The 21,596-nt window shown below is 40.8% G+C and overlaps 1 protein-coding gene across 4 annotated transcripts in view; it reads right to left on the reverse strand.

Annotated features, from left to right (window-relative positions):
- The window catches only part of CDK5RAP2 (CDK5 regulatory subunit associated protein 2), a 221,357-nt gene extending 200,868 nt beyond the window's left edge, over nt 1-20,489 (reverse strand). For 2 of the 4 annotated variants that reach the window (XR_009419787.1, XM_059486484.1), the window contains exons 1-14: nt 20,355-20,474; nt 20,155-20,216; nt 19,433-19,518; nt 15,991-16,101; nt 15,109-15,185; nt 14,254-14,374; nt 12,649-12,800; nt 11,594-11,756; nt 10,239-10,292; nt 9,718-9,837; nt 9,033-9,125; nt 7,469-7,687; nt 1,964-2,134; nt 1,066-1,239 (exon numbers count right to left, since the gene is read on the reverse strand). Coding sequence is in view for 3 of the 4 variants with exons in the window: in XM_059486484.1 (XP_059342467.1) it covers nt 1,066-1,239; nt 1,964-2,134; nt 7,469-7,687; nt 9,033-9,125; nt 9,718-9,837; nt 10,239-10,292; nt 11,594-11,756; nt 12,649-12,800; nt 14,254-14,374; nt 15,109-15,185; nt 15,991-16,101; nt 19,433-19,518; nt 20,155-20,216; nt 20,355-20,407 (1,656 nt within the window). In the remaining variant the exon portion in view is untranslated. Of the gene's footprint in view, nt 1-1,065; nt 1,240-1,963; nt 2,135-7,468; nt 7,688-8,363; nt 8,441-9,032; nt 9,128-9,717; nt 9,838-10,238; nt 10,293-11,593; nt 11,757-12,648; nt 12,801-14,253; nt 14,375-15,108; nt 15,186-15,990; nt 16,102-19,432; nt 19,519-20,154; nt 20,217-20,354 lie in introns of those variants that run through there. The other 2 variants (XM_059486486.1, XM_059486485.1) reach the window with 2 other exon arrangements.
- Between the last annotated feature and the right edge of the window lie 1,107 nt (nt 20,490-21,596).

Raw genomic sequence — 21,596 nt, forward strand, 5'->3', positions numbered from 1 at the left:
TCTGTGTCTGCACATTCACATCACTGGGACAAACCTTCACTGCTGCCCAGGCAAACAGGGCTGCAGCTCCTTTTCTCTGAGCTGGTCACACAACCAGGACTCCACGCGTTCTTGTCCCTCCCATGGTTAATTATAGTGCCCATCACATTCATCATCTCACCACCAGACTGCTCAGAATGTGACCCAAACACTGCACTTATGTTTCCTTTGCCATTTGCTCCCTTTATTCTGAACTTCCTTGAGAAAGTCTTGTTAATGACTGACGTATTATCAAAGAAATGAAAAAGCTTTCTCCACCATTACTGTGTACCAGTCTAATTATTTTAACCTTGCCTGATGCTTTTAGAAACCTTGACACATCAGGCTGCAAACAACACAAAAAGAGACAAGAAATGTACCTTCAAAAGCAGCTCATTTGTTCAATGATCTGTACACCATGATGCACTGATGGAGTCAGGCAGTGATTCAAAAATTTAACAGTACCTGACTTTTTTTTTTTGCTAGAACAGAAGGTAAAGAGAGAAGGAAGTACTTCTAAAACTAAAATTTTGAATTTTGACCTCTCACTTCAGGTACAAATCTTTTCAATTCATGGCATCAAATACAGTAATGGGCACATATTGCTCATCCTTTTTTAATATATATATTTCTGCACAAATTCTTCTTTGCTTTAAAGCAGTTTTCTTCTTGCCCTGGACATGTTTTCACTCCTACCTGTATTTATCCTCACATTCCATTTATCTCCTGTGGGCACCAGCTTTGTGCAATCTTTCCCCTTATCTATCCCAAGTACACAAACTCCTCTCTGCACCTCTCTCCAGAAATGCAGATATCCTCCCACTCAGTGAATTATGGCTGCCCTAACCACCAAAAAAACCCCACCTCTTTATGGCAGGCAAAACATCTGAAAGTAGGGAATTTAGTGATGCCATATAAATTCATCAGAGCACAAAACATGGTGAATTACAACATATATCAGTCCACAGCTTTGAAGCCAAAGTCAAAATTCTCTTCAATTTGAAGTTCAGGTACTTACCTGCAAATGATCAGTTATGCAAAACTCACCTCCAGCTCTCTGACTATCTTGATAATTGACTGTTGAGTCTGTGCAGCACATTTCTCCTTCACTAAACCCTCATTTTTCAGTTCAAGTTCTTCATTAGCTCTTAAAAGGTTCTTGCACTTATTCTGGAGCTCCTGCAGCTCTGCATCCTTTTCTTTAACTGATCCATCAAGTCTCTAACAAAAGAAAACAAGTAGTTTTACAAAATTTAGTCTAATTTGAAACTGCAAAATACAAAACCTAACAAAGTTCAGAAGAATATCCAAGGATGACCTGGAACATGTTATTTAGACACCTTGCAAAAAGAGCTCAATTTAAGATATCAGAAGTGAAATAAAATGATACAAAGAAGCTTTCCCCACCTATGCAACCTTTTCAGTATTAAAAAATGAAGTCAAGGCATGCACTTTTGTCTCCAGGTACAGAGCAACCTCATCTCCTCTCTGCATTGCTGAATACCATCTCTAATTTTTACTCTGTGAAAACTGAGCAGGGCCCTGTTACCATTCAGGCAGGAAAATTCCCATACAGGACACTTGGGGCTCCCAGAAAAGGAGATAAAATATTTCAGCATCTATTCATCAATCTCCACTTTGTGCACAATAAACTGAAAATCATGAGCACTTCAGAGCTTTTACAACAGTGACAATCCTACATAAGTATTAGTAAAGCTTTCTTCCCCCTCTGTCCACACGCTTCACAAAACTCTAACAAGAAATCCTGGGGAATGTCACACACTCTGTAATTACAGGTCTGTTCTGCAAATACAGTATTATGAGAAGTGAAGGATTATCTTCAAAATCAACAATAACTCCAACTACAAACGTGATTTTGTAATAATTCCCCACACAAAATCAAATGATAACTTTCCATTTTTCATTTCAGAGTAAGTCTACCTACCTCAAGCAGCAGATCCTTGTGATTGACACTGTCTGTCAGCTGCCTTATAACAAGTTCTTGGCTCTGCAGTTTCTGATTGCTTTCACTCAAAAGAATATTGTAATGGTGTTCAACTGCTTTTTCTTTCTCAGTCATTTCACCATGTAATTTCTCTAGTTGATTTCTAAGGTCCTACAAAAAAAAATGAAACTGAATATGCAGCAAATCAGCTTTAAAGAAAGTTTAAGACTAACAACCCACACTGTCACTGAAGAATGTACTGAAGCCACTTTCTCTTGGCATAAATGAATACAATTAAAGAAAGAACAACTTTCAAATGAGATGTCAGTATTTTCTTCCATAAATCTAGGTTGTTGTTTAAATGCTTTTCATACAAAATGGCTGTTCCACAAGGCTGTTGGGAATATTATGCACAGAGATGTTGTCAGAATGAACATTCATTTCTGAGTCAATTTACTCTCTGGCTAGAAATAGGAGAAAATTGCTTACAGGTGATTCAGTTTGTCATTCGCCTTTTTTCTCATCACACCATGAAAATTGTTGCACACTGGTTACTCTGGCATCAAACAAAAGGTCAGAAATGTTAAAAACTTTTTTCTTTTGACAAGAACACAAACTTCAAATGACCAACCAGGTCAAGCTCATGATCAGAAGGGATGAACAGAACTTGATCTTGACTCTGGCTCTGCTAATTACTTCCCGCAGCTCCAAGACTATCTGTATTTGTTCTACATCTTAGCTTCCCAGGAGAGAAATGTGGACATTCTGCTCCTAAACCACAAGAACAATCTCTTTCAACAGCTTCTACACAGCAGCAAGTCCCAAGGACTCTGTTAGGAGCAACATGGAATGCTGCAATGGAGGAGCAGCAGGTCCTAAGCTGCACCAAGCACAACCCCAGCTCTCCTCTGCAGCCCCACACATCTGTCCCACTCCAGCTGAAAATCCACAGCTCTCCATGGGCTTTCAAAGTCTGGCCACCTGACAAAGCCTTGGCTCCCAAGAAGTAACATCAAACAATTCCTGTTCCTGACGCTCTGCTAGGCACCAGGACCATCACTGCATCTGTGTGAATATATGAGATTGTTAGCATGGATTTATAGCCAGCTCACAGATAGAATGGAAAACATTTAAGAGCACAGGGCAGTAAAAAGATTTCCAACTTGGCTTCTCTGTCCTTTCACTTTCTCTCCCACCACCACTGTTTTGTGTCACTTCCAACATTTTTGCTGGTTGGTTGGGGAGTTTCAACACTGTCAGCTGAAGGAGACACCAACCTCATTTTATAAACTTTTCCTCTACTGCACAGATTGTGTAGAAGAAAGAGAGGTAGAAACTTGTAACACAGGAGCTGTTACCTAAAATTAAACAATTAAAACTTGCAGGAGACTTTATACTATCTAAACTTCTGTTCAGACCCAAAGAACCAGGTAACACAGCCTACATCTTCAAATAAATGTTTGCTATTTATTCCCCAAAAGGGCCCATTTGTGAAGTAGCATGAGCCCTTTAAATAGTTTGCACATATGGTAGTTACTTATAAACTTTATTTTTACCTCCATAGGGATTTAAAATTTAATAGTTGTTTCTTATTCTAAGTCCAAAGAAATAGCACTAGTGACATTTTAATTGTAGCCTCTTTACAAACTGTTTTATGTCCTTTCCTTGACTTAATTACCTTGCTGCATGCAGGTTCATATCAAATCCTTAACATCATTTTATTACTTCACTGTTTTATTTCTGTTTATTTTGCACATTAAATGCAAAATGTCATTTACAAAGCCTTTTGGTTTACTTTCTTCATTTTAGCTTCATCTCCAGGATTCAGCTAAGAAACACCTAACAGCTCCCAAAACCCCCTCAAATGTTATTCAAAGAATGATTACACCCTGACCCTCAGTTCTACAAAATTATTTTTTTTTTCAGGAGCAAAAGAACCACTTGCTTGACTAAGAAAACTGAAGAACAGCAGAATCAGGTCCAAGTTTTGTCTAGATACCCAAACTCTCCAATATGTTCCTGTTTTTCCCTAACTGCTGCCTATAAATACAAACTGCAGTGGGAAGCTCTGATAATTGCAAAGGCTTTTGGCTCCAAGTTGTGGAACTCTTCAAGTGGGTCACATTCAACCTATTCCCACACAGCACTGCAATTGGAAGCAAAGGATCAACAGCAGTGTTATCACATTCCCTGTGCTGCAAAGGTCACTCCTTGGCTTTTTTAAATGTTATTTTTATGCTATCGTGTTACTGAGTGGCTTGAACTGACACATTACCTGTAATTAAACTTCAGGGGACTTTTCATCCGGCCTGCAACTTCAAGTGACCAACACTGTGACTCTTAGTGAAAACCAGAAGCAGCTTGGAGATGACAGACATGCAGAGTTAGAAAGATGCTGCTGCAACAACCTGTTATCTCATCTCAGTGCTCCTGGTGCACAGCACCTGCCAGGTGCAGAAACCAGAATTCTGCCCTAAAACAGCAGAACTCACTAATGGCCAGGTTTATGGGCAGAACTGGACTGAAAGGGATGTAATTGTGGATAAAGCAGAACAGCCTGTGTGAAATTTCCAATTTGTTCATAACTTTGCCTCTCCTATTTCTACCCCCAGAACTCCCTAAATCCTTCCCAAGGCAAGCTAAAGGTGAGACTGAAAATTACCTTCTTTGCATGAGCTGGAATTGTGTAACACACCAAACTATCCATCACTGTAGCAGCTTGTTTGAACTCATTGACCACTCAAATTGTCTGGGAGAAAATCTATTGGTTTCTATCCATTGACTAGCAAGGGTAATACAGTACCTACAGCTCTCAGAGCATAAACTTTGCAATTCTCTCTGCCAACCTTTTCCCCAAGAGACTTTCCTATGATTAATGATAGCTGAACTAAGAAAAATGAATGTGAAACACTCTAATATAGAAGACTGGAGCAGATGCCTCCCCCTCCTTGTCAGATGAAAACCAGTTTGGTGAATAATTAAGTTGTGAAGCTCCAAAATCTTCCTCTCAGGCTAAACTACAGCTAGGAAGACTAAATAATAAATTCTGCCTAATGAGTTATTATGCATTTCCCCAACCAACTGATCAAATATGAATATCTAGTAAATACACTTGAACTGTCTACATTTAGGCCTGGAGAGAGAATGTGAAGTGTTTAGTCATGTAAATTTGAACAAATTTCTCAAGGAAGAAGCATTCCAGCCCTGTTACAGGCACAGCACCATCACAGCCATGAACAACATCAAGGATGAGATGTTTATTCCTCACCAATAGTGTGGAAAAATATAAGTCCAAAATTTCTTGTTCCAAAGAGCTTTAAGTGATGTTTAACAGCATCTTGATAGTGATGCTTATTTGGAAAGCACAGAACAGAAAGAGCTTTAAAAGCTCTTTCAGATGCCTTTTAAAGTTGCCCACCCTAAGGCAGGAACATGGTTCAAGAACATCTAAACCCATTAATACAGGAAACTCCTAAAATTGGACTAAATCTGTGATCTGGATGACCAGCTCACGTGTAACAATCTTATTTGATTTAGTTTCACCTTCTTCTTTTCCAGGACAGTAATGCCCAATTCATGTCCAGACAAACTGGGTTTACAGCAGGCCCAGAAATACATTTTAGGAGGGTTGTTTGGGGATTTTTAATGAATATATGCAAAATTTAGCATTACCTCAATTACAGTACATGGAAAGTCACTGCAAATTTCCCTGTGAATGAGTGAAGAGCTAGGGCAGCAGTTCATTACAGAGATTGAGGGCATTTTCTACAGTTTATACACTTTTTTTTGCTAACTTTATTTCAACAAAATAGAAACACTGATGAATAGGCATCTTGGAGCATAAATAGAACTGAGTTTTTAAGGCTGTCTCATAAAAAGTTTGCAGCAGATCACCGAAGCAGCCTCCTATTTGTCAAAGAGCAAAATCTCACAGCATATTGTTTAACTCCCACATATCTACTACTTAATGGGCAACACTTCACAGGCAATGTGGTTCTATCCAATGTACTTGCAGCTCTGAAATTGAAGCAGCTGTTCTGCAAGGAGTAGGAAATAGGTTAGGGATATAATTTTTATAAGACTGCTCATCTTTTGGCAGGAATGCTTTTCCCCGAGGAGCTCATCATTTACATGAAAAACTTGGACATAACGGAGTCAAACAGGGCTTCTGTAATCCAGCTAACTTCAAATCCCCTAGCAACTCCCTCCTCAGTCCTATTTTTCCTGTCTTTCCTGTACAGTTATATTCTAGCTGCCCTGAGAGATGAAAAAAAAATCTGAATAGAGAAGACAGTTAAATATAAAATACTTCAAATCAATAAATGTTCTTTGTGGCTGTTTCACTGACAGCAGCGATCTGTTCTCGCTCTCCTTAACCTCAACACCCCAAAGAAATCTCAAAGCACACCAAAGATAGAGATTTTGTGATGGCAGCCAAACCACAGTTGACAATCAAACAAAAATGCTTTAAATTGGGAGTAGGAGGGGGAGAAGAACTTCATTTATTTGCAGGTAAAGAGACCCCTCTGCTGGTTTACAGGAATAGTGCAGGAGCAGCAATTTCCACATCTCCCTGCTTTATTAAGGTCCTTATTTAATAATGGAACCAAAACATCTAGTGAATAAAGACAGGCTCATTAAATCTTTTATGTAATTTCATATAGCAGGAGACTAATCCCTGACTGAGGAGGATCAGACTGTGGATGCAAGCAGGACTCTGCTCATTATGCAAATGCTGCCCTCCTGGAAGCAATGGTGAGAAGACTTTAACAAAATCCACACGACAAAGCATTCAGGTGAGAAGTGGTTTGTGTCAAAGCCTCAGCAGAAGGTGCATCCTTTTTCCAAATGAAGAAAAGGAGAAACTCAGTCATTCACTTTGTTGCATCAGCTGTGAGTGCTGGGAGCAGGAGAGCTCATCTGAATGCCCACAGCAAGGTAACAAACCCTCAAGAGAATATGAAGCAGCAGAATTAATGAACAGCACCTCATTTTTATGTTAAACTGTGATCAATTAATCCTGTGCTTTGGGTCTTTTACGAGCAGAGGTTATTTAATATACAGCCTTTACAGTGACCCTGCTAGAAGAGCAGAGAGCAGGCTGAGGTTTGGCTCCAGGTCACAATTAGAAGAAAGTTTAAGTAGTGAAATTTAAGATAATCTATAGACATGCAACAAGAAAAATATGGCAGAAATGTAAACATACATCATCCTGATGTTCAGATTCTCCCACCAGAAAAACTGGATCAACAGTAACCATTTACCACTTTTAAAGGTTAATGTTTTTTTTCCTAGGACCTAACTATCAAAATTATATTTAAAATATTATTCTGTGCAGATTATGTGCCAAAATTTTCCTCAATCTTCACACACAGCATTAGGCAGTGTCAGGCATTTCCTTCCCAGAACTTATTTAAATTAAAAACCTAATTTTGTTAGAAAAGGACCTGCAAAAGCACTGAATGATTTCTAGACTAAGAAATAAAGCAAAAATGTGATAATAACATTAATGGTTTTGTCACTTCTGCTCTTCTGCAGCTGTGCTTCATCCAGCTCCTTCTCCATTTTCTCTCTTTGCAAATTGAGATCACTCAGCTCCTGCCCAGTGACTTTGATGATTCTCTGCAGCCTGCGGTTCTCAGCGTCCTTGCTGAGGTTCTCTGAGCGCAGCTCTGCCAGCAGGGTCTCCTTCTCCATCAGCAGGGCCTGGAAATCTGCAGCTCCCTGAAACACACAACAGCATTCAGCCTCCAGAAAGGGGTTTGTGAAGCCTGGGAGTCTTTACTACCATTGCATCCCACAGCCCTGCTCCTCTTCCCAGTGTATCAGAACTGGGCTGCAAAGAAACAGTGAAATGACAAAACAAGGAAAGTGTAACACTAAAAACTTCCTCTCCTGATGTAACAAAACTTTCCATGACATCCAGTGCAGGCTGAGAAAGTCTGAGGTGCCAAAGAGAGACAAAGGTTGACATGTAAAGGAGCCCACAGTGCAGACAAGGTCATGGCAGTATTATTGATTCACAGAGCTTTAATTACATCCAACTATTTCTGGAGTAGAGTCCAGTTTCAGTCTGGACTAGGACAGGAAGTTACTGAGTCTTTCATGGAATCACAGAATTAAGGGTGGAAAAGACCTTTAGGATGGAGTCCAGCTGCCAACCTTAAGAATTAAGGGTGGACAAGACCTTTAGGATGGAGTCCAGCTGCTAGCCCAGCACCAGCACCATGCTCACCACCAACCCACATCCCCAAGTGCCACAGCTGCACATTTCTGGGATGGCGACTGCACCCTTCCCCTTGGCACAGATCTATTTTGTGCTCCACCACACTGCTACAAGTGGCCCTGGAGCAGAGCAGAGGTGACAGGAGCAGAGGACTCTGCAGCTCCTTTTACTCACAGAGAGCTGCCTTCAGCTCAGGGCTGGAGCTAAGGGGCAGAGTGATGAGGAGCAGGACTCACTCTGCACTGTGGGCTCTGTGGACAGCAGGGATCAGTTGCACATTTCTTAAACTCAGAACTTTTTTTAAAAAAATCATCAAGTCCCTTTTCTCCTTCACATACACACAAAAAGCATTATTAAATCACATTTTCACAAACAACATTCCAGTATTTTATAAATAGTGGTTTCACAGTTATTGTATAAATAAGTCCAAGCAGGTGTCCTGCACCCAGTTCAACTCTAATAGGAAGCCTGTACTGGCACTCTACTTTTGGGAAAAAAAGCCTCAAGATAACCTCAGCTCCCCAGATATTTGTGTCTTTATTTTTAACTTATTCTGATATTACATATTTCTTAAAAATTCTCAATTGGTTTAGATTAAAAAAAAAAAAAAAAACAAAAACAAGAAGGAGAAACAAGCTAAGTTATTTTAACATTCTATTGTTCAAATAATTTTATTTAGGAGGTTTATTTCAAAGTAATAAAGATTAAAAAAATTAAAACAACATTTTAAACTGATTTCCATTCCTCTGCTTTCAAAGATAGCAAGCACAGCCTGCTGTGTGGAATTACAGTAAAGGGAGGAGCAGGAATGGGGGAAATCAACAACAAATTGCTTGTTCTTACCTTGAATTTCTGGACATGTGCCTTGTGAGTTGCCTCTCTTGCCTTAGCCAATGAAGCATTTAACTCCTCAATTTCAGAAGCCAGCTCCTCATTCTTTAAATAAAGTGAAATGAATATTATGTAGGAAAAGTTATTTCCAAGGGATGGCACTGCAGTAATTTCTACCCCATCTCATTAAACATTCATCCAACTACACAAAAGACTTACAAGAACACCAAATACATCATAGTAAATCTTATATGAAGAAATTCTTGCTCTTATACACTCACTAGACTACCTATCACTCAAGTGAAGTATTTCCCACTCTTCCACACAATCTGAATTTCAGCTGATGTTGACCTCTCTCATTTTAGCTGCCTTTGACAGCTCCACTTACTCAACAACATAAAATACCCCTCGGATCTTCTAAGTGGTGCTCAGAGCTGATAAAAATCAGTATGCAGCTGAAAACATTTTTCTTCCAGGCTCTTAAGGGAGGAAGATACTTAACTGATACTTTCTCCTCTCTCCTTCAGCCCAAGAGCCCAAACTGCAGACAAGCAGAACTGCTTGGAGAGGTGACAGCAGTGACAGGGACCCACTCAAAGCCTCCTCATGGTTCCAGTGAGATCAGACCTGCCACACACACACAACACCTCCCCTCTGTGGCACTTCAACAAACCAGCAAGATCACAATGATCCTCACCTCTTTTTCCTTTGCTTTTAAGGCAACAGTTAGTCCTTGGATAGTTTTATCCCTTTTCAAACCATTCTTCTTTTCAACAGCAAGCTCATTTTCTCTCTCTTGCAGCTCTTCTTGCAGGGACTAAATTAGATTATGTGAAAGTTGCATTAACTTCCCACTAAGAAACTGCAAATTAATAAGTACACTCTCTCAGAGTTCTTGGAGCTTATTACTCAGATTATCAACATAAAATACAGTTCCCAAAATGAGAGGCAGCATCTTAAAGAAGTGCCTGGAATTTTGTATAAGAAGGGAGCAGGCCATGAGCATCAGCTTCAATATTTGATGAGTGTGTGTCTCAGCTTTACTGAAAATTGCTTCAAAAACAGGAGGGGTCCTCCTGTCATCCCACATAAAAGAGAATTTAGCAGAGGACCTGCTCTGCTTCCCCTGGAGTCAGGGCCTCTGTGCCTATGAAAGGATAACAGAGGGAGCCCAACACTGTAAGGGGTCAAGGAAACAGGAGCCAAACTGGAACTTACCTGAATTTTTTTTTCAAAGGAATTTCTCTCATTTTGAAACTCCATTCTAAGAGCCTGTAAGAAGAAAACAGTTGTTATGGCCACTGTCATTCATTCTCAACACAAATACACCCATTAAGCATTAAAGTGAAGCAAAATGAGCTTAAAAATCTTGGGCAAAAAATAAGCCAGTCAAAACTAAGAAGAAAAAAAGAAAATAGAACAAAAATCCTCCAAACATGTTCCTCCATGCATGAGACAGAACTCAGCACTTGCTGAGTTAATAGAGGTGCATTTTTATGTGACATTTATCTTTGTCAGCAAGATGCTTTTATCAAGAGAGATTTTAATTAGCACTTTTCCCTGGGGAGGTGACAGAATTATTTGTTTTGGAAAAGTAATCATACATAAAACCAGAGTTGTGCAAAGGTATTAATCAGATTTTTTTCTCCAATACTGCCCCCCAAATGATCATATGCACTCTGTCCACCTCCTGTGAAATGATTAAAGATGAAGCTGTTTTCACCTTGACACACAAATACTCTTGTGAAACCAGGGGGTTTCCTGGCACAGACTGATTTAATTGCAAGATCACCCAGAACAGCAAACTTTTACTACCTCTAATCAATCCAATCAGAAAAGTTTCTTGACACAGACAAAAAATGTGTCTATGTACTGACCTGAGCAATATTAAGTTCCTAAACAAAAGGGAAGAAAAAAAATCTCAGATGCTTGACAGCCTCCATAATTAACTTTCTTAATTCTGCCAGCTTTAATTTTGTCTTTGAATAACCAATAGGAAAAAAAAGAAGACAAGAAGCCTCAGGCCCTGTTTCTACATTCCAGCTTTCAGGATCTCTGTCTTCCTATTTAGGAGCCAAGTGAAATAAAAGACTGATGCTTGTACCTTTTGTAAGCTAAAGGGCAAACCTGCACTTTATTTTATGAGAGGTTTTTATGCCTACCTCCCTTACCACAGCTTTTTTTCCAGCCCATAACAGCAGAGACACTTCCCAAGAACAAATTCTCAAGTCACATTCTTAACTTTTATAGCAGTTATGTCATCCAGCAAGGGATCTATTAACATCTAGGATTTCTCTAATATATATTTCTGTAAAGCAACTGCACTCTGTCTATTCCACAGGCATCAGGTCAGTGGGAAACACAACCTCTCACTGAGGGAATGGATAAATAAGGATGAATATTGCCCACCAAGCCAAGCATAACCCCTGAATGGTAATGAACTGGAAAATGGAGGAGGAAATAATATTTTTAAGAATTAGTTGATGTTATTCACATAGTGTCATGCATAAAACCTTTAAAATCCTACCCCCCATGAGATTTATAACAAGAAATTCATCAGGCAGTTTCCTCACCTCTATCTCACTATCCTTTTCAAGCCTCAAGGCAATGGTAAGTTCTCTGATTTTTTCTGCTGGCAAGTTCCCATCAGAAGATCCACTCTGAGCCTTTTCCTTCTCAAGGTGTTGAATTAAAGCTTCTTTACTTTTCAGTGACAGATTCAGTTGCTCTATAAGTCTAAAATTACAAGATTTTAAGGATTAATCTTGCACCATCTACCACCAATTCCCCAGCAATTGCAGTGAATCTTGCAGACAACTCTCCTAAGTGAAGACTCAAGACAATACTTGTAGAACTGAAGGAAGGACTGTCATAACCCTGGCAAACCTAAAAATGGGCTCTAATTTTAACATAAGCAAACAGGGTTGTGCTATCTGCAAAGTGCTCATTCTTATTTTCCTTCAATACCACTTCAAATATCAACAGTTAAGTTTCAATATTTTACTTACTTTGTCCTTTACAGTACACAAAAAACCTTATTAATCTATTTCCTTTCTTAGACCACACACCACATCCTTATGTGCCTTCAGCAAGAGTCTCTCAAGCAGTTTCATCTAAATTTGTATCTAAGTGGTTCTCATTTCACAGAAACAAAAAAGAAAAAATGAAAAAACCATACTAAAAACAAGTCAGGTCAGTGCTGTTGTTATCTATCAATACACATCTTCACACTCCCAGTATTCCAAGAACAATAATGATGTTTTCTGGCAGATCTGAGTGTTACACATGAAAACTTTGTAGCATAATCTGCCATCACTGATTTCTTGTGTTTTGTACCCTGGATTGTATTTCTAACAGTGTTTCTCTTCCCATTAAATTTACCAACCTGACCTATGAGTTTATGTTTCACACATCCTGACCCTTTCAGGCTTTCAGGGAACTTTTAAAGATGACTTTGCAGCACAAAGCACTGAACTGGTTGTTGTGTTGCCATTCACACCATGGGTGGCCAGCAACTCTCCTGTACCCAAGGGCAGCACCAACCTAATCAAAGCCAAAGCTGTGCTGACTCTTCACACTTTATTAAAGAATTCCAGCAGTCAGAAACATTACTGGCAACACTTCTGACCTGTCTTTCTCAGCTTCTGTAACCTTGTCCACATCCTTGGCAGGGGCATTGATAATTGAAGCAAGTTTCTGCTCAGCAGCAATTCTCAGAGCTTTCTCCTTCTCTGTCATTGCAAGGGCTTTTTCCACCTCTTCTTGGGCAGCTTTAAGATTCTGAAATTAAAATACACAATCCTGATGCCTCTAAGAACTAAATGCTCATGATTTTTTTCACATACTGAAGTTTCTTCTACCCAACATATGTCAGGAAGTTTAATTTAGGAACTTTTACCAAGTATTTCAAGTTCTTTGTAAATGCTTCTGAACTCTGTGTCTGCATTTTCAAGATTAATCCACTTTCTATAGTACAGAAAAAAGGGAAATTTGTTTCAAAGAAATAGAAAATACCCTAACTGATAGCAGAACTAGAAACAAAAGTGCCCCTATGCTATGGTTTTAGATTTAACAATTATAAAATGGTTTTGTCCCACTGTCCTACTATCATAATAAATAGCTACACTTAAATGAAAGAGGTTAAAGAAGGGCTTTTTTGTTCAATAAAATTAATATTCCCAAGCTCACTGCAGCTAATTGGAACTCTCTCCAACATCATTTATAATATTGTGCAGGAATTGATAAAGTATGAACCAGACATTTTTCTCTTGAACAGCAAAAGAAATGGACTGAAATCTCTGGCTGTTATCTCAACTTCCTCTGGGTGACCCAACTCACAGAGATGGAGAACACCAAAAAAAAAGACATACATAAGAACTTGCCACATACTACATCAAATTTAATTCAGATCTTCATTTTTACACTGCAAGCTTCCCTGCTGTGCTCAGCCAATTTAGCTTCCTATGACATAAAAGCCTCCTTGTAGCCTAACAAGCCATTCCCCCCTTGCCTTCACATCTAAACTCAAAAGCATCTTTTTGGGGGAGGGAGAGGAAAACTCCTTCACCCCTGAACTTCTCCACTCAACCCCTCTCCTGAAAATTTGTTTTGCCAACATTCACCTGTCAGTGAAGAACTCTGAAGGAAATTAATCTTTGTTAGCACTCCCTAGATTTATATAATTACATGGTGCTGTGTAAACCTGTGACTAAAACCACACTGCAGTGTTTGAATTCATAAGCAGAATAAAATTAATGTCAGAGGCCAACAATACCTTTGGGCTACAGAAAATACCCCATCTCCATGAGATCAGAAAATCTGCTCTTTAACCTATCAGATCTGGAAAACACCAGCCTGCCTGCCTGATTTGGGACAGAGGAAGCAATTTAAGAACTTCTCTACTACCAATTCAACAGCACAAAGAATGATTTCAGAAATCCCAGTTACATTAAAGTGAATAAGAGGTCATGCAAATTCCTCTTTCCTGCTCCTTGAGGAACTCACTTTAAATGGACTTCAATCATCCTTGTGGGTCCCTTCCCTTTACACTACAGTTCCCCTGTAAAGTAACCAGAACTCAACAATAAATACAGGAATAAACTGGCTCAAGCACAGACAGTGAGGAATGAAAAGAGACATTATGAAAATATATGCTGACCACAATATCAAATCTCAGATAACAGTACAAAGACAGCAGTGTCTCCTTATTATTCCTTCAGCTGTGCTCACTCACCTCCTCCAGAAGGTTTATTCTGCCAGTCAGCATTTCCTCCATCTCCTGCATCTTCTTCTGTGCCTCTTTTCCATGCTGCACTTCAGCATCACCACCCTGGGCCAAGCTCTCAACTGCCTTACTGAGAGAAATAAGACAGACATAAATCCCAGTGCACATCAACAGGGAAAACATTTCAGGTCCCAGAGGCTGATGGATTATGCTCAAGCATCTTTCACCTTCTCTGCACCTGCTTATCACTTCAAGGTTCAATACAAACTTCTACAGACTGTGCAGCAATTTGGGTGCTGTCTGTGAGTTCCACATAAAAGCCTTGGCACAGTGGATAAAGAAGCATTTTAGATGTATGATGAAAAAGTGAAATATTTCCTTTCTATTTCTAAAGCTTCCAAATACACTATAAAGCTTCAGCAGAGCTGTGTTTTCCACAGGAAGCAGCACTGGAATAAATTGAAGACATGGAGCTGTTGAGATCTCTCCATCTGCATTTTCAGTATTTGTTAACACCTTGTGAGAATAGAGCAGGTAATGTCTCCTTACTCAACACCAGATGACCACTTGTTCATGACTGCCACATAAATTTTCCTTTCTAGCATGACCTTGTGCAAGGTTCCCTTCAAAGCACAGCAACACCCTTTGAGCAACCTGGAGAGATCAAACAAAATTCATCTGCTCCAGGAAAACAAAGAAAATTCCATTGCAATTGAAGCCCATGGGGAAATCAACAGCTGCCAGCCTGGATTAGTTTTAAACCAGAAATTTCTAAGTGCCTTTAAGATCTTCCAATTCCTAAAGCACAAAACACATAGAAACAAATCCTAAGTAGTGGATATCAGGAAATAAACTGGTGCTTACTAGGCCTTGATGAGCAGCTTCTCCCTCTCCCGCAGCTCACGCTTCAGACTTTCTACCTCAACTTTCAGCTCAATGTTCTGTGACAAAAGAATGAAAATGTCTGTAAAGAACTGCAAGATCACCCATTCCAAAAGTTAGTGGCAGTGTGTAGGTTACTTTTTGCTTGGACCAGCAAATATAAAGTATCATTGGGATAAGAACAGACATTTAGCTGTTAAAAGACATTTTGCAAGGCTGAAGCCTTCCAGAAATATTAATAGCATTAAGGACCATTGCACTCAAGCAATACAAATCCCCTGCCCACACATTTAACTGCTCTATTAGGGAGTACTGCACTTCAATTTGGGAATTTCTAGGGTTTCCAGGCATTTTTTTTTAAGCTACAAGATATATTATTTTCTTTTCAAAACCTGATTTTATCAACTACTTAATTTTAGTAATTTTAGATTTTTTTTTTTTTTTTATAGCTTGAGGAAACCTCTCATGATGTAATTGTAAAAAGAACTCCTTGGCCAGGAAGCTGAAACCCATTTCAACACATCAGCAATTACAAAAAAATCACCAATGGAGAAGACCAGGCAGCAATATTCAGCTGCAACTGTGATCTACCCAAACATCAATTAATGTTCTTAACTACTGAAATATGCATCAAGAGAGACTCAAGTTCCCATTCCATTATGGAAAAGAGACCTGAGGAAAGCACCTGTTCAGGTCACTTTAATTTATGTTATTACTGAAAAGGATAAAGCCAGAATAAAATAATCACACCAAAATTTCCAATAACAAAAAAAAGACTTAAAAGTCAAGTGAAACAGACAAAATCAAACAAAACAAACTCTTCAAAAAGAGACACAGTTCCAGGAAATGGTTCTAAATGCCTACAATTTTGTAGATTTCTTCAGTGGGACCATCAAACTTCTGCTGCATTCGCTCCTCCAGAAAATAAATACGAAGTTTCAGATTGAAGTTTTCTTTTTTCAGATCCGTGATTTGCTGTGAAAGAAGAAAGATAATGAGAAAAAGGGAAAAAAGGAAAAATCCTAACCTCCAGTAGTTTTGCTTTTACCAGTACAAGACCAGAATTCCTCCTTGAGCCAATTAAACTCATACATGCATGTGGGTGACACACACATGTCCAATTGTGAAGGTGCTAATTAAATATATAATACCTTTGTGCCCATTGAACTATTCCCTAAAGCATCAAAATACTGACTGACTTGACACAATGAGAATTCAGGAGAGATTTCTGAATCTAACAACATTAAGTAATTCTTCTAAATGATAGAACTTGAACAAAAGGCAAGATACAATACAGTTTTCATGTTGAAACAGAAATATTTTCTAAGCAAAAGCCTGGGAAGGCAGTTTCATTAACAGAACTCAGGTAACTTTATTCACAAGCACACAAGTGAGCCCAATTGAACACCAGTAAAACCTTTATCCCATCCCATAATTCAGAGTGCAATTCTTTGGGGAAAAATTGCTTATCACTTTTAACCTTCCTTGTAGAAGCAGTAACTTATTTGATGGTTTCATTAAAGAAAGGAGTCTCCCTCTAAATTTTTTTAAGAGATGAAGCATAAAACATTCATTCAAGTAAGTCTTATGTCCCCTGCCAGATGCTTTCAGCAAATGGAAATCTAATATGTTACAGAGCTACTAATAAAATATTTATGTAGGCTTTTCCAGAACACTACAGTGCTATTTGTAAAAATTATTAGCAATGCAATTTCCAAAATATTCGCCTTGTGAAACCCAAGATTACTTTCTGTAACTTCACTCAGAACCTGCATCTGCAAATAACTGTTCAGTTCAATAATCCCTGCCCAGAAAGCTGCCTTGTCATTATTCACAAAAGTGAAAATCATCTGAGCAATTGAAAATCCTACATAAACTTTGTGGCTCACTCCCACACCCTGAAGAACCTGTCAGTAAATCATTCCCAGCAGTCCCTGCTCATTCAGAAAAAGTCCAAGTGACAAAAACACTTTGAAGTTGCACCAGCTGAACTTCTAATTAGTCTCCTTACATTCAATATTTTTCTGAGTCAAAAGGAAAAAGATAATTTCAAAAGAATTCAGCATTTCACAACTCTTGTTACATGTATTTCAGTGGCAACAGAGATAAACCAAAGTGCTTAAGGGTAATATTTTCAAAAAGCAAATGAAACAGACTATGCAATCATAAACCAAGGAGTGAAACAAATGTCATCTCTGATGTTCAGTTTCTTGGATGAAGGTAAGAGCACACAGACAATTTATAAGTTATTGCTTAATGAAAGAAAACATGTAAAATGTGAGAAAGCTCACACTGCAAAAAGATTTTAAAAGCAACCCTCTGAATTTATGCATTTGAAGACTCAGTCTTAATTGTTTTATGCATTTTGATGTCTGTATTTAAACAAAAGGAATGAAAACCAAGACTGATATACATACTGCACAGAATATTCCACAGCATGAGCAGCATGGCAGCAAATCCTAGCTCAGATTAGCTCCTCTCCAAGTCTGCATGGAGCCAGTTTAGTTCAAAAGGGATTTGTCAGCAGTGGCTGTGGTTTCACAGCACAACAGTTTCCAACTATGAAGCCTGTTTAGATGTACAGCAAAGCTCTAAGAGGGTTTGGAGAGACAAGAAAGAATCCCACAAATATTACCCAGCTCCCTTACTTGATATCCATCACCCTTTCTGCTCATGAACACCTCATTTCCCATAACAAGATCCTCCTCAGAGATGCTTTTCACTCTGCCCATGTAATCATGTTTTCTACAATAGAATGGTTCCCTCCATATTGCAACAAAGTGGGGCTCCATAAATAATTCAAAAACCTGCACCACCAACATTATCCAGCCCAGCACCTTCCCCAGGTATAAACATTAAAGGACCTTTCCTACATGGATCCACCTTTCAGCCTACTTAAGAGTCATTACATCCATCCTGTTCTCTCTGAGCTGCAAGGCCAGAGCTCAATCTTTTCATTACATCCTTCTCACAGCCTGTATGAATAACAGAGTTACAGAAATAAGTTTACTGGTGTTTAATGTATATTCTTCTTCCTTCATGGCAATGGATCTCTGAGCTTCATCACACTGCTGGCATCCATGGAAGTTCTCATCCAAGGGAAGTTTTACAGCTCAGTTTAACAGGAGGGGTCTGAGCATAGCAGGATGCCAATCCTGTGGGGAGGCCCCTGCTCTACATCACACAGGAACAGATTTTTCCTTCTTTCTACAACTGTTTTGCCCTGTGCACAGGAACCCTGCAGACAGTGAAGCACTGGCAAAATGTATATTCTGGACTGAGGTCTTTGGCACACATCACAGTCAGAGATTTTAAGCACATGCCAATGCCAAGCCAGTGTCTGTCTACCCTAGCCAACACACAGAAACAACAGAGAAAGGGAAATAGATACAGATTGCAAAAAACATCCTTCACCCAAGGCTTTCCAAAACAAGCTTTAAATTCTGAGCAAAGAGCAGGGGGGATGTAAGGCCACAGGAAACTGAAAGAGTTTGTAAGAACCACTCATTTCAAACAGCATTGCCACAAAAGGTAGCAACAGCAGCACACAAACTGCAGACTCCTGGCACAGCCCAAAGGCAGCAGCCACAGCCTTTATCTCTAGCAATCATCTCAGAGATTTTAGATTGCCTTCCCCTCTACAGCTTCTTCACACAACAATAAATGCCTCTGAAGTTTTTCACTCTAGGCCTGAATGGGGAAGTTGTCCTGCAGCACAGCCCAATCAAATCAGCATTCAGGAGACATAAACAACTGTCTTATTCAATTTAAAAAGCCAATACAGTTAAAATATTTTAACAATCTAATGTTTTCCTTTATATTCTAGTAAGTGTCAAAATACTTTTATCTACAGAATTGTCACAATGATACTAGACTTCAACAACACAAGCATTCTAAGCACACTCATACTATAAAGTTAAAAGGCATTATGCTGTAGTCAATGAATAAAAAAGCCAAATCCCACACTAACCTAAATGAAAACAAACTTGATGCTTCCCTGAAATAAATCAGCAACAGATGTGCAAACCAAGTTCTGATGTTTCTGGTGAGCTGCAGGAACTTCTGAGCAGAGGGTGCCAATTTTGTTTCACAACTTCAGCACAGCAGTCGGCTGCTCTGAACAACAAATTCCTGCCTCAGTTTTTGAAAGCAACACTTAAGACACGGAGGAGGTTCAAAGCATGAACAGGGACATTCACCTGGACACACCTCCAAAAGAAGTGTATCAACTGAAACAAACTAAGAGTCAACACTTCAGCCAGCACACTGGAAATATCTTGGCCATAAATTTGTCACTGAGTCTTACATTAAAAGTTCTGCTTACATTTTCATAGTCCTTCATGGTCCGAGCTCGAGCTGGTGAGACTGTGTCTTCTGCCACATCTGGTACTACTAGACATTAAAGAAGACACAACAAGTTCAGACAGCACAATCTCTCTAAGTAGGGTTTCAATTTGGCAAAAGTCTACACTAATCTAAACATAACAAAACCTTTAGGGAAGTGAGAGAGGCACTGCTTGGCCCCCTGTTTACATTACATGTCAGTATCCACATTCCTTTCTGCTCACGCTAAGCTGTCTATAATTTAAACTCCCAAATTCCATCACCCACTAAATTATGATGTACACTGGAATCAGGCTATGCGAGGTGCGGTGTCAAGAATAAACCCTCAGGGCAAGAACTGGATGATGCAGAGCATTCAACTTCCCTAACCCTGAGCACAATGTGACCACGCAGCACGGCCTCAATGGATATTCCGAGTATTTTAAGTACACGCCGCACAAAACCGCTGATCATCTTATATAAGGCTGAATGCCCTAATGACCGCAGGCAGCGAGCACACAGCAGTGACGGCAGCAGCTGCCGGCCTTAAAAACTCTTAAATTACGCCAAAAAGCGCATCACTTAATAGGGAATTTTTTTGCCATTTTTGCCGCGAGTTTGAGGTTTTATCCACAGGTTTGGGGTCCAGCGCGAAGCACCGAGCGGGGCAGGGATGTGCGGGCTCCGGCCGCGATCCAGCCTTACCTTGTCGGCCGGGCGGGCCGGGCTGGGGGTCCCCGCGGGAGATGTCCGGCAGCTGGAGGGCGCTGGGGAAGAAGGAGGAGGTTGCTGAGAGCACAACGCCCGCGGGCTCGTCCCGCTGAGCCCGTCCGCGGCCGGCGGGCGCGGCCCCGCCACACGCCCCGCGCTGCCCAGCGCATCCCCGCCCCGCAGCTCCCCCGTACCTGCCCTCGAACGGCAGCGGCAGCGTCGGGTCCTCCCCCGGCAGTGAATCCATGGATCGGCCGCGCGGCTCCCGCGGCGCCCGCCACCTTTGTGCGCGGCTTTGGCGGCTTCCCTGGAATTCAAACGCCCGCAATCGCTTCCGCCATCTTTGCGTCGAGCGCGCTGAAGCCGCCGAAGCCGCAGCGGAGCGCGAAGAGGGCGGGCACAATGGGAAGTGAATGGGAGCCGCCATGTTTGATGAGGGCGGGAGGCAGAGCTGCGCGAGCAGCGGCCATGCTGGCTGAGGGCAGAGCGGGGCGGGTGCCGGCCGGGCGCCATCTCGAGTGAGGGAAGGAGCCCTAGCTGACAGCTCGAGGGGAAAGGGCACCTGAGGTAGTGCGAGAGAGGACAGGGTGATCCCAGCCGCTGCCCCGGCTCTGCTACAAAAGTGTCCCCATTTGGGAGAGGCTTTGGAAGGGAGGCACCGAGCCCTGGCTCCTGCCGAGCCTGGCAGAGCCGCTGGCGCTGATGTTTGCCATGTTCCCCGCAGGGCACAGCCGTCATCGGGCTTGGCGGAAGAAATAAACACGCGTTAGTTCCACATTCTGATCACTGCTCATAGCAACGGGCAGGGGTGCAGGCAGCTGCTGTCACCATCCGCGCAGGCGGATTTTGAATGATGATCTGAGAGGTTTTATTTTTGTAAAGCGAAGTTGTAAGCGTGTCGGCTCTCCCACTTTTTTGTGGGAGAAAATGCAGCTGCATTGGACATTTCTGGACATGGACAGCGGGAAATGCTGAACTGCATTAAATGCTGCTGTTGTGGCCGCTCCTTCAGGGGCATGGCCAGGGAACATCGCCGGGCACAGGTGGAGCTCCAGACCCCTCCTTGTTGTGCATCCTCGCCTTCCTTTAATTAATTTAGAGCCAGTGTGCAGGAATGAAATACCTGTCTGCAGTATTTATTTACATCATCACCGAATTATTTAGGCTGGAAAAGACCTCTGAGATACGGAATCCAACCTTTGACCAATCCCTGCCTTGTCAGCCAGCCCAGCGCACTGAGTGCCAGGTCCAGTCATTCCTTGGACACCTCCAAGGACAGTGACTCTGTCACCTCTCTAGGCAGCCCCTTCCCAATGTCTGATCACCCATTTTGTGAAGAAATTCCTCCTGATGTCCAATCTGAACCTCACCCCTACAGCTTGAAACCATTCCCTGTTGTCCCTAATGCTCCCTAGGAGTAGTGCCCAACTCGCCTG

The sequence above is a fragment of the Ammospiza nelsoni genome, chromosome 20 (assembly GCF_027579445.1).
Source record: "Ammospiza nelsoni isolate bAmmNel1 chromosome 20, bAmmNel1.pri, whole genome shotgun sequence".
Classification (NCBI taxonomy): domain Eukaryota; kingdom Metazoa; phylum Chordata; class Aves; order Passeriformes; family Passerellidae; genus Ammospiza; species Ammospiza nelsoni.